General features: G+C 36.1%; 1 protein-coding gene across 1 annotated transcript in view; it reads right to left on the reverse strand.

The window, feature by feature from the left end:
- Positions 1-15,822, reverse strand: part of med13a (mediator complex subunit 13a) — an 88,223-nt gene that overhangs the window by 45,386 nt on the left and 27,015 nt on the right. The window contains exon 3 of the mRNA XM_073829374.1: positions 12,253-12,421. Coding sequence (XP_073685475.1) covers positions 12,253-12,421 — 169 coding nt within the window. The remainder of the gene's footprint in view (positions 1-12,252; positions 12,422-15,822) is intronic.

The following is a 15,822-nucleotide window of genomic DNA, read 5'->3' on the forward strand; positions in this document are numbered from 1 at the left end:
ACAAATTCCTAGTATGGGTCACCATACTTGGCCTCACTTCACCTCCTTTAAAAAATGAAAATGTTGCTATTATTCATTATTATATCATCCTCATGTCGTTCCAAACTTATGAGTATGAGTTTCATTCTTATGTTGAACATAAAAAAAGTTCTATGCTTCCTGCTGACTTCCATAGTATTACCTACCCTACCATTAAAGTCAATGGGGACCAACAACTGTTTGGTTCTTCAAAATATCTTCTTTTGTGTTCAACACAAGAAAGAAACTTACATAGGTTTGGAATGACATGAGGCTGAGTAAATTATGACAACATTTTTTGATGAACCATTCCTTTGCACAGGGATAAGGGACACCTTATCCCTGTGCAACTCATCAACAGCCAAATAAAAATACTTATACACTACTATTCAAAAGTGTAGGGACAGTATATATATTTTTTATTATAATATATATTTAATATATATTTAAAGAGGTAATAAATTGGTAAAGAGAGACAAGACATTTATACTACCAGTCAAAAGTTTTGAAATGTTTTTTAAAGAAGTCTCTTCTGCTCACCAAGCCTGCATTTATTTGATCCAAAGTACAGCAAAAAGAGTAAAATTGAAACATTTTTACTAAAAAAAATGTTTTCTATTTTAGTATATTTTAAAATGTAGTTTATTCCTGTGATTTCAAAGCCAAATTTTTTTGCATCATTACTCCAGTCACAAGATCCTTCAGTCAAAACAAATATAAATTCTTCTTCTTATTATTATTATTATTATTATTATTATTATGTTAAAGGTCAATAACACTTTTTTCAGGTTAGAATTTTTTCATGTTTCTTTGATAAATAAAAAGCTCAGAAGCACAGCATTCATCTAAAATAGAAAAATTTTGTAACATTATAAATGTCTTTATCACTTTATCAATTTAAAGCATCACTGATTTTGAATAGTATAGTGTATAATGTTACAAAAACTTTTTATTTCAGATAAATGCTGATCTTTGGATCTTTCTAATCAAAGAATCCTAAAAAAAACCTGTTTAAAATAGTGATGATAATAATAATAAAAAAAGAGTTTCTTGAACTGCAAATCAGCATATTAGAATGATTTCTGAAGGATCATGTGGCACTGAAGACTGGAGTGATGATGATCACAGGAGCAAATTACATTTTAAAATGTATTCAAATAGAGAAGTTAATTTAAAAAGTAAAAAATATTTCAAAATGATATTGTTTTTGCTGTACTTTAGATAAAATAAATGCAGGCTTGGTGAGCAGAAGAAACATTACAATCTTACTGTTAAAAAACTTTTGACTAGTAGTGAATATTGTTACAAAAGATCTGCTTTTTTACTTTTGAATCAAAAAAATACCTTAAATCATCATGGCTTCCACAAAACATTAAGAAGCACAACCGCTTTCAATGCTGATAATAACAAATGTTTTCTGACCAGCAAGTCAGCGTATTAGAATTATTTCTAAAAGATAATGTGACACTAAAGACTGGAGTAATGATGCTGAAAATTCAGCTCTGCCATCACAGGACAAATAAAAAAAAAAAAATGTTCAATGCAAAAAAAAAAATAAGCTATTGCAATATTACTATTGCTGTGTGTTTGATTAAATAAATGCAGTCTTGAGCACGAAATACTTTTATTAAAAAAAACAGTACCAATGCCAAACTTTTAAACGGCAGTGTATTTTTAACAAACGCAAGTGCAAAACAGTTTTATAGTCTCCGCACTAGTCAACAGAGGCCAAAAATAGAGCTCAGGACACCACTACTCCTGATGACTGCGCATTTCCAGAAAAAAAGCAAGAAAAGAAAGAGCATAAGGTCACAAGTAGGTAACATGACCCTATTTGTAAGGTTCAGAGAGGGGGGGGAAAAAGAACCAGACTAATGAAAAAGAGCATTAACAAAATTAAGACCAGCTTGTGGTGAGAAAAACAGCATGAGAAAGTAAGAGAAGAGAGGAAACATTCCACAGCTGTAGTATTGGGCTGTTACTGACTTCCTGAAAGCAGTGGCTCTGGTCAGGGCGTAGCAAACTCCTACTACAAAACCCACAAACACACTTCTTCACATCTCAACGACTTTATAGACGTAGCACACCCAGGCACACAAACAGGTGGTGTCTGTGGCCCCTAGGCCGAGTGCTTTGAAAAGCATCCAAAATGCTTTACATCTAATTGTCTTGCATTTAACTGTCCTGTCATGTTGCGCGTTGAAAGAGATACTGGATCCCGCTTCAGTCATATGAGTGTTATTTTTAACTAAAGCTAAACCGTTTAAACCATCAAAAGCAGCTGTTAACAAATAAAATATAAATATTAGAGGAAAAACATAACTGAAGTACGTACTTAAACTGGCTAAATGAAACCTGGAAATAAAAACCTCAAATTAAAATGGAAACATATAAAGGACATATAAAAATAAAAGCTAATTTAAAATGTTAACAAATGCTGTAATAGCATATAAATAACACTAAAAATCACTGGTCTATTAGTGTGAAAGGAGAAATGATGTGGTCATTTATTCCTCACATGCCATTTTTAGTTTTGAGCAAACTATCCCTTCAAGACATTACGTTTCTAAGCCACATGACAAACTGTCTGTCTTCCATCACCTGACCAATAGCAGTAGCAAGATCAGGTGATCAACTGAACATGCCGTTACACACCCTCTCTCCAAACCGAACCCCTGGAAGAAGTCAGCCACAGTACTGAAGTGCATTGCTAAGAGCAGAGTATTTACCACAAATAGAGAACTGAGACTCTCTGAAATACCTTCAGATTAAAGCAGTCGACCACAGGGCAACGACAGTTAACACACACAAACACACACGGTCTGCTGCATCCATCAAAGATCCTCCAAACAAAGCCTTTATACACACAGAGGAGGACATCCTCTCACTCATTCACAAAGCGTGGCCTTTAAACGAAGCGCTTAGAGTCAATAACAGAACTTAAAAAGCCTCTAGACTCGATGACTAGAGCTCGTATTCTGCGCTTTAGCTGTTTGCCTCGTCATAACAGCTGAACAAACCCAGCGAGACTTTTCTCAAACAAAACGTTTGTTAGTCAACAGTCACTTATGCTAATTAAATGTTTATTGATCTTATGTAACAGGCTTTCACTAAACACAAAGCCAACTTTCTAACTAAAAGAGGACCTGATTGGCTGCATGCCTCGGAGACTCTCAATCTTTACAAAGATTATCACAACAGCCGCACACGGATGGGTTTTAAACCACACTTTAATGCAAAATTCGTTTTTAGAACTGATAAACAACAAAGAATCAATACTGGTGCTCCCTAGATACTGTATTTAGCTTTTACAAGCCACAATAATAGAGAACTTTTTCCTTTTTACTTATTTTTCACATCTAGACTGATTTTTGAATCCAAGCTGATGTAGATTTACTTCATAATGCTTCTTTAAACTTAAGAGAAAATAAAGGGAGCAACACTCGTCACAACTTAAAGTAATAGTTAATCCAAAAATTAAAATTTTGCCATCATTTACTCATCCTAAAAGTCGCTCCAAATCTGTATGAGTTTTATTCTTATGCTTAACATAAAAAAAGGTATATTGTTCCCACTGACTTCCATACTATTTCTTTCTCTACTACTGAAGTCAATAGGGACCAGTAACTGTTAGGCTCTTTAAAATATCTTCTACTGTGTTTAAAATAAGAAAGAAACTTATACAGGTTGGGAACAACATGAGAGTGAGTAAATGACAAAATTTAATTTTTTTTGATGAACTATTCCTTTAAGACACCTTATCCCTGAGACAATAAAGGCATTTATACTACCAGTCAAAAGTTTTTGAACAGTAATATTTGTAATTTTTTTTAAAGAAGTCTCTTCTGCTCAGCAATTCCGCATTTATTTGAAGCATGCCTCAGAGATTTTCAATCTTTACAAAGATGATCACAACAGCCACACACGGATAGGTTTTAAACCACACTTTAATGCAAAATTTGTTTTCAAAACTGATAAACAAAAAACAATCAATACCGATGCTCCCTAGATACTGTATTTAGCTTTTTCAAGCCACAAAAATAGATAACTTTTTACTTTTTCCTTATTTTTTCACACCTAGACTGATTTTTGGCATCCAAAATGTAGATTTACTCCATAATGCTTCTTGAGCCAACACACCCCTCTAAAGCAGGCCAGTCCACCCTGACTTCCTCAATGCACCGCCCATAAATTTTCACCCTCAAAATTAAACTTTACAGGAAAAAAGGACTATTTTAATCAACATGATTTTCTAAAAGAGGGGGAGGTGCCGGACCGGAGACCCTGGAACATCTCCACGGATTGTAAATCTCTCCACAACGGATACTTTGCACACTATGCGCACACACCCCCTTAGAGCAAAGATAGGAGCTTCTGATGAAGACAATCTACAGCTCAAGGCCAGAGTGTAGCGAGCATCTGAGGAGAGGAAGGCGAGAAGGATGAGAAAGAAAAGGCGAGAGAAGCACGGATAAAAATGGAGAAAGCGAGTTGACATTTCAGCACTGACCAATATTTATGACCAGTATGTAGTGTCAGCGAGTGAGCGAGTGAGTGAGTGTGTGTGTGTGTGTGTGTGTGTGTGTGTGTGTGTGGAGAACAGGAATGGGAAGTGAGAGAGTAGGAGTTCAGGAATGTCAGGAATCTCACATCAGTCTTGTGGAACTGAGCTCAGAGAGCTGCAGAGAGAAGATGAGCATGATTCTAGATTTACAACAGCCTAGATTTACTATAGAAAGAGTTTATCTGAAGGTGTCCAGGATTGATGGGTAGAAAAATGTTTATCAGATGATATAAATGACATAATCTGGACACGACTTTGAAGTTTTAGCATGAATCAATTGCGTGAGCACAAACTGGATCTACTGTTTGTTTCCCATCCATATTGCAATGACACAAAAAAGGCTCGGAAAGCGATTAGCGCGTTCGGCGAGTAAAAATATATCTGCGCTAAACTTATACTTAGCCTCCAACAGACATTTTTGATTTAGTCTATCTTGAGACGAAAATGCTTAATAGTCTTGGTCACATTTTAGTCATTTAAATCTTTTATACCAAAAATCATTGCATTTTTGTCAACATTTAGTCATTACTTTTAGTCAAACTGCAGTTACCAACATTTATTTTGGTGGCTATTTCATAGTCTTCAAACAAAAATAGTCATTAATTCTTCTCACTTTAGACCAAATCAATTAAGCTTATGGGAAATTTGAATCAATGATTGAATTTGGAAAAAATGGAATAAATGATCAATTTTAATTTCTGGGTAGAGAAACAAATTAAACAAATTTTTTTTTAGATACAGTAGGTTTACTTAACATGCATGCATTTATTTACCATCTTTTGTTGGTTAACATTAATGACACAGATTGGTATTTTTTAGGAATGCTGTCCCTTTAAGATGGAAGGCATGCATGTAATACTGACACACATTCAGTTTTCACCCACTTGTTTACGTTCACTTAACTTATAACTGACTGTATTTATGTGAGATACTCAATACGATTGACATTGACTACTGTGTGTATCTGAGCACTGAGAACTGATCACGCGTTGTATAAACAAAATTAACACTGCAACTCACACACTGGCGAATAAAATCTAAGAATTTATTAGCCACTGGCTAATATTAGATATCTGGTCGACCAGAGTGAAGATTTAGTCGCATACATGGGTGATTTACTCTCAAGCTAGAGAGTTGTTATGGTCCCCAAAAAAAAAAAAGAATAGACTCTGAACAGACTGGGATGTCTGACCAATCAGAGCAAAGTAGGCTCACGGGAAAAAAACGGCATTTAGTGAGACTGAATCTTTGAACTGCTTCGAACTAATCATTTGAGAATTGCTGGAAAATGAGATGATGTTAAATGAATATTTTGAGCTGTTGTTTTCATTATTTAATGTAGCCTATGTTAACAAATCTGTCACAAAATTACTACATCCACTGTTTAAAATGTTTATTACATACATACATACACTATCAGTCAAGTCTCTTCTGCTCAAAATCAGTAATCTTGTGAAATATTTGTAATATTTAAAATAACCGTTTTCTATTTTAATATGTTTTAAAATGTAATTTATTCCTGTGATTTCAAAGCTGCATTTTTAGCATCATTACTCCAGTCACATGATCCTTCAGAAATCATTCTAATATTCTGATTTGCTGTTCAAAAAACATTATAAATATATTATCAGGTTTCTTTGATGAATACAACACAGCTTTGTAACATTATAAATGTCTTTACCATCATTTTTGATCAATTTAAAGCATCCTTGATAAGTATTAATTTCTATAATTTCTTTGCCAAAAAAAATTATACTGGCTCCAAGCATTTAAATGGTATAGCGTACTTTACAAAAGCTTTTTATTTCAGATAAATGCCGATCTTTGGATCTTTCTATTCAAAGATTCCTGAAAAAAAAATGGAGTCAACTATTTTAAATACTGATGATAATATTAACAACAACAATAAATGTTTCTTAAACAGCAAATCAGCATATTAGAATGATTTCTGATGGACACTGAAGACTGGAGTAATGATGCTTTGATCACAGGAATAAATTACATTTTAAAATATTTTCAAATAGAGAGCAGTTATTTTAAATAGTACAATTATTTTACAATATTACAGCTTTTGCTGTAATAAATAAATGCAGGCTTGGTGAGCAGAAGAGACAAAAAAAAAAATGTTACTATCCAAAAACTTTGGACTGGTAGTGTATAGTTGATTCATTACTTTATTATATAAATAGTTTCTATATATGTATTATATAAAATGATTATTATATAATATGTATTTTCTGTTTCAGTTTCAGCTAAGTGTGTCCTAAATTTTCATTTCAGTGCATCACTAATGTCTGACCTGAGTCTGGATGATTTGAACTTTGCAAATTATAGGTGTCACATGAGAGCAAGGATTCTGTGTGGGCCTGGCTGTGACCGAGACAAAGAAACCTGGTGTGGACAAATTCATCCTTTTAGCAGTATAGCTACAGCAAGTTCATTCATAATAGATAAACACACCAGATCGCATGCCGCTTCATTCTCTGCAGAATCCTGTCGCTGCATCTACCAGTGTGAGAATGCATTTGTGACAGTTGTGTGCAAACCTCTATAAAAGCATCCCAGCTAGTAGTTTGTCATAGGTGTGCATGTCAAGGGAGACTTTCTGCATGCAAATGATTTCGTGCCTACACGAGCGCATGATTTTATTACGTGAGCTTTCTGTGGGTGTGTACAGATGTGCAGAAATGTGTGCGGCTTCACACAGGCAGGTACCCTGATGGATATATTCAGCGCTGCAGCCGCAGTCTATCTCCTCCGCCGCCCTACTAAACACAGAAATCACAGACGCATCCTAAATACCCTTTACAGTATGACTGCGACATTACGCCACAATAATTGTTGAGTAATGTGCAGTGACGAGCAGGGAATGCATCATGCTCTGCACTGGCTCACGCATCACCCAGCTCCCCTGTGAACACTGCCCATAAAAGAACACACTGGATCTGTGGATTAGCCATGGTAACAGATCTGCTGCTCACACCCACCATGAGAGAGAGAGAGAGAGAGAGCGTGAGCGAGAGAGAAAGAGAATGCGCACGATCACAGCTCTGACCTGTATGAAGGATGATGTAAGCAGCTAAAACACATCGGGGTTTGGTTACAGAGCAGCGCCGTGTGACAGTACAGCCAGCCAATGAGAGAACCGCCTAGTGACTGAGCATAGTTACAACAAACACATGCATAAACTACATAGGCTGGAGTGTGCTAACCATTTCAAAATAAATAAAAAAATAATTTAATACAACATAACAAGCTCTCTGGCGCTCCTCGGAGCCTGGCTTCCGAGCTCCCTTCCCCACAGATCCTCTAATTATAGCGAAACCACAAGACACTGTGTGCTCATACGCAAGACAACACAGCGCAGAACAGAACAGGAAGGGTTTGGGTCTATTCACGAGCTGGAATTCTTAAAAAACCTGCGGGGAGAGAGAAAGAGAAAGAGAGAGAGACACAGAGAGGGAGAGGAAGCCAGCGGCGCTGCGGAGGCTGTCTGTGTTTTCCGTGCGGAAGGATCTAGAGGGCGGGCGTCAGGACAAGCAAAGGTGGGGACAACACAAGCCTGAAGTCTAACAGGTTTACTAAGGTAATCCCTCGAAAGAGAACACAAGCGTGAATGTCTGCGCCGCGAGTAAAGCTCCACTCCTTAAACACACCTTTACCTAATCTAAACAGTCCACAGAGGTTAAAAACAACAATCATAAAACATTTACACTACTGTTTGAGGATCCGTAAACAATTTTTAAAGTTATAAGCAGTCTCTTTTGCTTGTTAAGCCTGCATTTATTTGATCAAAAATACAGTAAAACCAATAATACAATTTATAATAACTAAACTATTTCAACCAATTTAAAACTCTTGTTTATTAAAAGGATAAGTTCACTTTAAGAAAAAATAATAAAAAGATAATTTCCTAACACATGTCCAACCTTCTTCAGCTTTTTTTCCGATCTAACCTAACTGTCTTGAACGGAAATACACAGTACATACAGAGCTAGACAAGACAAGCATTTGAGGTTAAAAAGTATATAAATTAAAATAACCGATCATTTCACTAGATAAGACCCTTTTTCCTCAGACATGAGCATCTTGGACGACAAGGGGGGTAGTAAATTGTCTGTAAATCTGTCTGTCTGCACAGAAAATTTTAAAGACCAGCATTTGTTTAAAAACACCTTTTTTCTCTTTATGGTCACTTTTGATCATTTTAATATGTCCTTGCTAAATACAAGTATTCATTGTTTGATGAATAGAATAGGGCTGGGCGATTAATCGAAAAGTAATCGAAATCGACATTCAGAACCTATAATCGATCAAATTTTTCCAGGTCAATTATTTCAATTACTTTCCCTTTAAAAACACTACTGCGTGTGGAGTCAGGTGACCCCGTTACGTTACGTTACGTTATTCTGCCAACATGTCGATGGAGAGCTTAAGCAGTATTTATACAGTAAAAAGTATTTACAAGATATACAAGAGTAATTTTATTTAGAAGAGATACTGCTTATTTTCTACTTTTAATATTTATTATTGTTTTATACATAATTTATTTTGTTTCCAAAAGTGCAAGTTATTTATTTTCACTAATTTAAGAAAAATGTGACTTTTTGTTTTAAGCAATGTGTGCTTTAATTTCAGTTGTTCAACACTGATGTTCAATAAATAATCATAGATAGTAGATAGTGTGTGCACCCTTCATTCAAATAGCTCTCACTTGTAATATGTGAGCATATTTACTGTACAAAACTTGTCAGTGAACTATGAGGGCAAAAAAAATAAATATTTAAATATAATTAAATATAATTTTATTAATGAATAAAATAATCGTTCATTAATCGTAATCGGGTTAAAATGTTCAATTAATCGAGATTTTGATTTTAGGCCAAATCACCCAGCCCTAGAATAGAAAGTTGAAAAAGAAGAATTTATTTGAAATAGAAATCTTTTGTAACATTACGTGTCAGTATGTGTCTTTACTGTCACTTTTGATTAATTTAAAAGTATTAATAAAAAAAAAGAAAAAAAGAAAAGAAAATCAAACTATTTCAAAAACGAATGCAAAGTTGTGGCCAATCAGTTAAGATGCCCCTGCCAGTTTATGAATGGAGTCCTGTGAGGAATCAGGTGTTTTGAGTTTCTATGGCACGCAGGAACCCACTGCCATATTTGTGACAGGTGATATCCTCTAAGGGACACATGCGTGTTCTGCTAAGGTGGCTCTTCTGGGACAAAATTAAACACCTCCTTGGTGGAAAAAAACCCACACATGATTAAGACTTGAACACACAAACCATCACTGAGGGATTTGGCACTAAGAGAAACGCAAGCAGGCTTTGGGAATCAGTGTAGCAGGCAGAAATGCTAATCACCATACAGCCCATTACTGCACCGTGTTCTCCGCTCCTCTGCCTCGGAGTCTGTTATTTAAAAGGCTCAGTGAGCACCGATTGAGAATCAGATCCCTTCAGTTCATATTATCTTGTCATAGGGATGTAGGGAGTGAAAACTCGTACAAAACGACCACTTATACGCATTAAGATGTTTTACCACATAGTCTGACTCGTAATGAGAACATGAGGAATCAGATTTTCCCAATACCAGAAATTAGGTGTTATGAATTAAAGCTGAACACAGACCAGTGCTTGAACATTTTGTCATCATTTACTGTAGAAGTTAAACAAAACATATTTTGAAGAACCAAACAGTTGTTGGTCTCCATTCACTTCCATAGTAGGGAAAGAAATACTATGGAAGCCAATGGGGAGCATCAACTGATTGATTATGAGCATTCTTCAAAATATAAAAGTTTAACATAAGAAAGAAACTCATACAGCTTTGGAACGACATGAGAGTGAGTAAATAAAATATTAATTTCTGGGTGAACTATCCCTTTCAATGTTGTGCCTAAATGTATAAATTGTTCATTCAAAAGTCTGTATTATTATTATTTTATTTAGCCAGGTGTATTAAATTAATCAAAAGTGACAGTAAAGACACATACTGACACGTAATGTTACAAAAGATTTCTATTTCAAATAAATTGTTCTTTAACTTTCTATTTAATCAAACAATCCTAAAATAAAAATCACATCACAGATTCCACAAATATATTATGCAGCACAACTGCACAAAACAATTTTTAACATTGATATTAATGAAAAAAAAAAATTCTGAAGGATCTTGTGACACTGAAAACTGGACTGCTTTTCTGTCACAGAAATAAATGCAATTTTACACCATTAAAAAGAAAACAGCACTATTTACAATTGTAATAGTTCACAATATTACTGTTTTCACTTTATTTCTGACTAAATAAATGCAGCATTGGCAAGCATAACACACTTTTCAAAAACATTACAGACCACAAACATTTTAACGATAATGTAAGAAGCAAATGTTACAAGCCCCACATTAAATTTCTACCATAACTTTGTTTCAAACATCTAATGAATGAAGGAGTCTATATGTTTTATCAGTTTACAATAGGAAAGAGAGACAAAGTGTTAAAAGTATGTAGTAAATTTGCAAGTGTGCAATTAATAAATAATGAGTCTGCACGTTGTGGTTAATGCATGTCGAGGCATGGCAGTTATTTGGTTTCAAATGCTAGTAGCGAAAAAAACTAGAAAACTAGAGAAATTGACTATGACTGCTGGATCTTCAAGACACACAACACTAAAGGAAACTACTAATAGAGGGAGGGAGGGAAGGAAAGTGCCTGTGTGTGAGTGAAAGAGGCTGAGCTGAAGGAGGAAACACTGCTGTTCCTTTTTTGTGTCACTTCACAGTGATTTGCAGACAGACAGAGCTATAACACACACAGACTCACAGTCAGAGCCTTGTTAACAGACCTCAAAGGAATGTGAGTTTTAACCATGTTTAACAAACAGTCTCTGATCCTTAAAGAAATAAAAGAAGAAGAAAAATCAAGGACTTTAGGATTAAAATTAATTTCAGTATTAAAGATCTCAAAATCATATCTTCCTTTGCATTTGAAAACGATCAACCTTTCCTGCGAGTTGTAGCATGACGAAGAAAGAAAGTATTCTGAACATACTTGAAAGCTGTCTGGCTGTGCTAATAGAGTGTATAAATGACCTTGAGCAAGATAAGAGAAGAGCGCAAATAAATGACACTGTGAGGAGAGAACTGTGGCAGAGGGCAGAGTAAAGCCAAGCTGCTCTTTTTTTTTTTTTCTACCTCTACACACGTCGTCTCAGTTTCTTATCAAAGAGCACAGATGCTGACAGGGAGAAATCCAGCGCTGGAGACAGAGCACTTGCACGCTTGCAAGAAGCTAATGTACACAAACACACAAGAGCATAGTGCAGCCTGAGAACGGCATTAAAAATAAAATTATTATTGCACTGTCGCGCAAGTAGCCAATCTCTGGATATGCATCCAGGTCTATATTCAAATCCCCACTGAGATGGTGTGTAAATATGCTATGACAGCAATGATATTCACATTACGGTGTCAGACTGTGAAGAAAGTGTGGCTGATTTGAGGCCACCTGGTCTAGATCTTACTCTGAGGCAAGTTCCTCAGTGGAGGATGCAAAAATTGCAAAAAGATGTAATCAAATTAACCCTTATCCTTAGAAATAAGAAAATCAATTATGGACAATGTGAGTAAATGAAAGAACATCTGAACAAAAATAGTATTCTTACCTCTTGTTAATGGGCTTCTCATCCTTTTCGTAGGGTTTGACGAACCATTTTCCGATGCGTACGAAACTGCGGTTCATCAGACAGCGCTCCAGCAGGTTGTGAATGGCCTTGAAGAGAAGAGTTCGACATTCGTAAGACAGACCGCTCTCCCACACGCCGTCATCCTCGCCTGTGGAGAAGACAAACACACAGAGACCCGGTCACCAACCTGCTGCTGTCTATAAACATCTGAAATGGCGTTAGTACAGAAAAGCAGTTTGCAGAAGTGAGCGAAGGAACACAACCAAACAACAACAAAAAAAAAAAAGCGTTATTGTAGATTACTGCGCTTTATATCCAAATAATGATTATTAATAATGATACAGAAAACACACAAAAAAAGTTTGTTTATGTCTTCATTTTGAGCATGTCACATTCTGGCTTCACAGACAAACATGTCGGTCCATGACGTTAGTGTAGTCTAGCACAAGTTATGCAAAAACTTCTGTTATAATCACTGAAGCTATGAAATTAATCTTTATTTTCATCGTATCTGCACTGTGTTATAATGAGAGAATTCGCAAGTGTGTACACTGCACGCAACTTCGGCGTTTTTCGCCGCTGAGTAATCTAAGTGCCTCTGATTGGCCAATGCATTCCTAAGTTTAACAGAAATGCGTTTGATTGGTTATAAGGCACAACGCTGCACAAAACAGCATGTAAAAGCTAATTCAGTGAGAGCAAATCTAAATGTAATCCCACGAATTGACACTTTTCATTAATTTTCACATTTCATTTTAAATCGCGACAGCCATAATACATAGTAGGGCTGTGCAATTAATCGAAATTTGGTTTCGATTTCGATTTCTGCTTCAAACAATCATGAAAATGCAGTAATCGAGATGAAACGATTATTGCGCCCCATTCTGCCCTTTTACCAGTGGTGCGCTTTCGCTCCTCCATAAAAGCCAAATTTCACATGCAAATCAGCTAAATCATGTAAGGTGGCTTTCATAAAATGGGACGTGATTGATTTGTTAATGTTTCTTTGATGTTGTGTTTTTAATAGCACGTAAGAAAACTTGCGCGTCCTTTGTTAATGCGCTCAGAGATGGAGCGGAACACGGACATGAAAGTTTAGCTCAAGGTGCGCACCTAAACGGTCAAATACATGCAAAAATATTTCAAAATGAGGGGCTTGGTGATTATTCATGTAAATTCTTGTCAGTTATGTCTTAAATGAACATAAACCGTTGAGAATGAAAATCCGTGTGTAACAGTATAATGGGTCCGTGTGGTTAAAGCGGCAACACATAATATTCCTTTTGGCGTCTCTGTGCTTAATATGAATAAAACGTAAAAATACGTTTTATACGAGAAACATCACTCACTGCTCTTGAATGAAGGACGTTTTTAGTTTTAATAAGAAACAAAGCATGTTTAACTATTAGAGTGAAGACATTGTTTTATTTTATATTCAAATTCAATTTCTGTAGTATTGTTAGACTACTTTAGACTTGCATAAAAGTATTCAGTATTTTTAAAGCACTGTTTTTTTATTTGTATCTTTTTCTCGCTGTATTGCTATCTGTAAATTAATCACTATGTAAAGTTTTGGAGCCTGTCATAATCGTTTAAATAATCGTGATTACAATATTGACCAAAATAATCGTGATTATGATTTTTGCCAAAATCGAGCAGCCCTAATACATAGTTTAATTATACAGGGTCATTTTTTCCCGCTTCGTCTTGAATTTATTTGGCATTTCTGTTCATTTTGGTGGCATTTTTGACACAAGCCCTCATTAATTTCCAACCCCACTCACCAGAATAGAGAAAAATATCTGACATTTTTAACAGGCCACAAGAAAAACAAGATCCTTCTTCAATGCCAGGGCAAAAAAAAAAAAAAAACACACATTCTAATGGTGCGTTCACACCGGACGCGACTTGCGCGGAAAAAAACGCGCTGTTCGCGTGTAGTTGAAAGCTTGAACATTTGAGTTTACTCGCGCGGTAAAATTCGCGTCATTCGCGCGTGACATTTTCTTCACAACAGACGCGAATTCGCGTCATGGGAGGGGCTTCTGCCACTCGTCAGCGGGAAAGTAGTTGTAAAATAGGTGAATGAGCTCAATTTGCCAGCTTTAGCTTGCTTGTAGTCTCAATATGTATGTATATGTAGGTCAAATTGAGTAAAGAGCGTTTTTTAAAACTAACCAGATTGTCCGACCTATTCACCCACTTTCTTCCTAGCCAAATCCTTTTTATTCCTGTTTCTACAAAAGTCCAAATATGTATCGTACAGCTCCGAGTAACCACAGACAGCAACGGTGATTTTGTCCTCCATTGTTGTTTCTGATTTCTGCCTCCGTCACTACTAGAGCAAGCTCCTGATTGGTTAACGCGGCGCGGATTTTCGCCAAAGTTCAGATTTTTGTACTCGCGCGTTTCGCGCGAATGGCGCGGCAATCACTTGAAACGCTCAATGCGTGCCGCTTCATTCTCGCTATTCGCGCCGCAGGATGGCTATTCGCGTCTTTGCATTGACTTAACATGTAAATCACTCGCGCTTGCCGCTTCATTCGCGTCCGGTGTGAACGCACCTTAAAGGTTTCAAGTCATCTCTTTTACTCCGATACAGCAAAAGGATGAATGCTTTTGTTACATCACCAGCCGGACTGGGCTGTTTCTTAAGTCTACATTAATCCAAAAGTAACAAACAATGCAACAACTAATCACTCAAATATGAAACAATTTTGCTGAATTTAAATTAATTAAAAGCTTGGGCCATTAAAGGATTACTCCACTACCCGAATAAAAATATCCTAATATTTACTCACCCCCATATCATCCAAGAAATTCATGTCTTTCTTTCTTTAGGCGCAAAGAAATTAAGGTTGTTGAGGAAAACATTGCCGGATTTTTCTCCATATAGTCAACTTCAATGGTGCTCAACGGATTGAAGGTTAAAAATGCTGTTTCAGTGCAGCTTCAAAAGGCTCTGCACAATACCAGCCGAGGAATAAGGGTCTTATCTAGTGAAACTATCAGTCATTTTCTTTTCTTTTTTTTTTTTAAATGTTCATTTATACACTTTTTAACCACAAATGCTCTTCTCGTCTAGCTCTGCGATGTGCATGCCTACTCCGGTTCAAGACAGTTAGGGTATGCTGAAAAACTCCTTTTTGACCACCTTTGCAGGTTCACTTTGTAAACACTGGGTCGGTACTTTTGCAGCGATGTAGAAAGATTTTGAAATTGTAGGAGAAAATAAGATTGGAGTTCGACATACCCTAACTGTATTGAACTGGAGTACACAGAATATGCATGCGCATCCCAGAGCTAGACAAGACAAGCATTTGAGATTAAAAAGTATATAAATTGTACTTTTTTTAAAATAGAAAATAACCAAATCGATTTCACTAGGTAAGACCTTTATTCCTCGGCTGGGATTAGTGTTGTCAAAAGTCCCGGTACTTCGGTACCAAGTCGGTACTAAAAAAAATAAAACGTTACGGTACCAGGTTTTCTTAAGTACCGGTGGTATCGACTATCCGGTCAACCCGGTTCTTGATACGCTATACAAAA

The sequence above is a fragment of the Garra rufa genome, chromosome 23 (genome assembly GCF_049309525.1).
Source record: "Garra rufa chromosome 23, GarRuf1.0, whole genome shotgun sequence".
Classification (NCBI taxonomy): domain Eukaryota; kingdom Metazoa; phylum Chordata; class Actinopteri; order Cypriniformes; family Cyprinidae; genus Garra; species Garra rufa.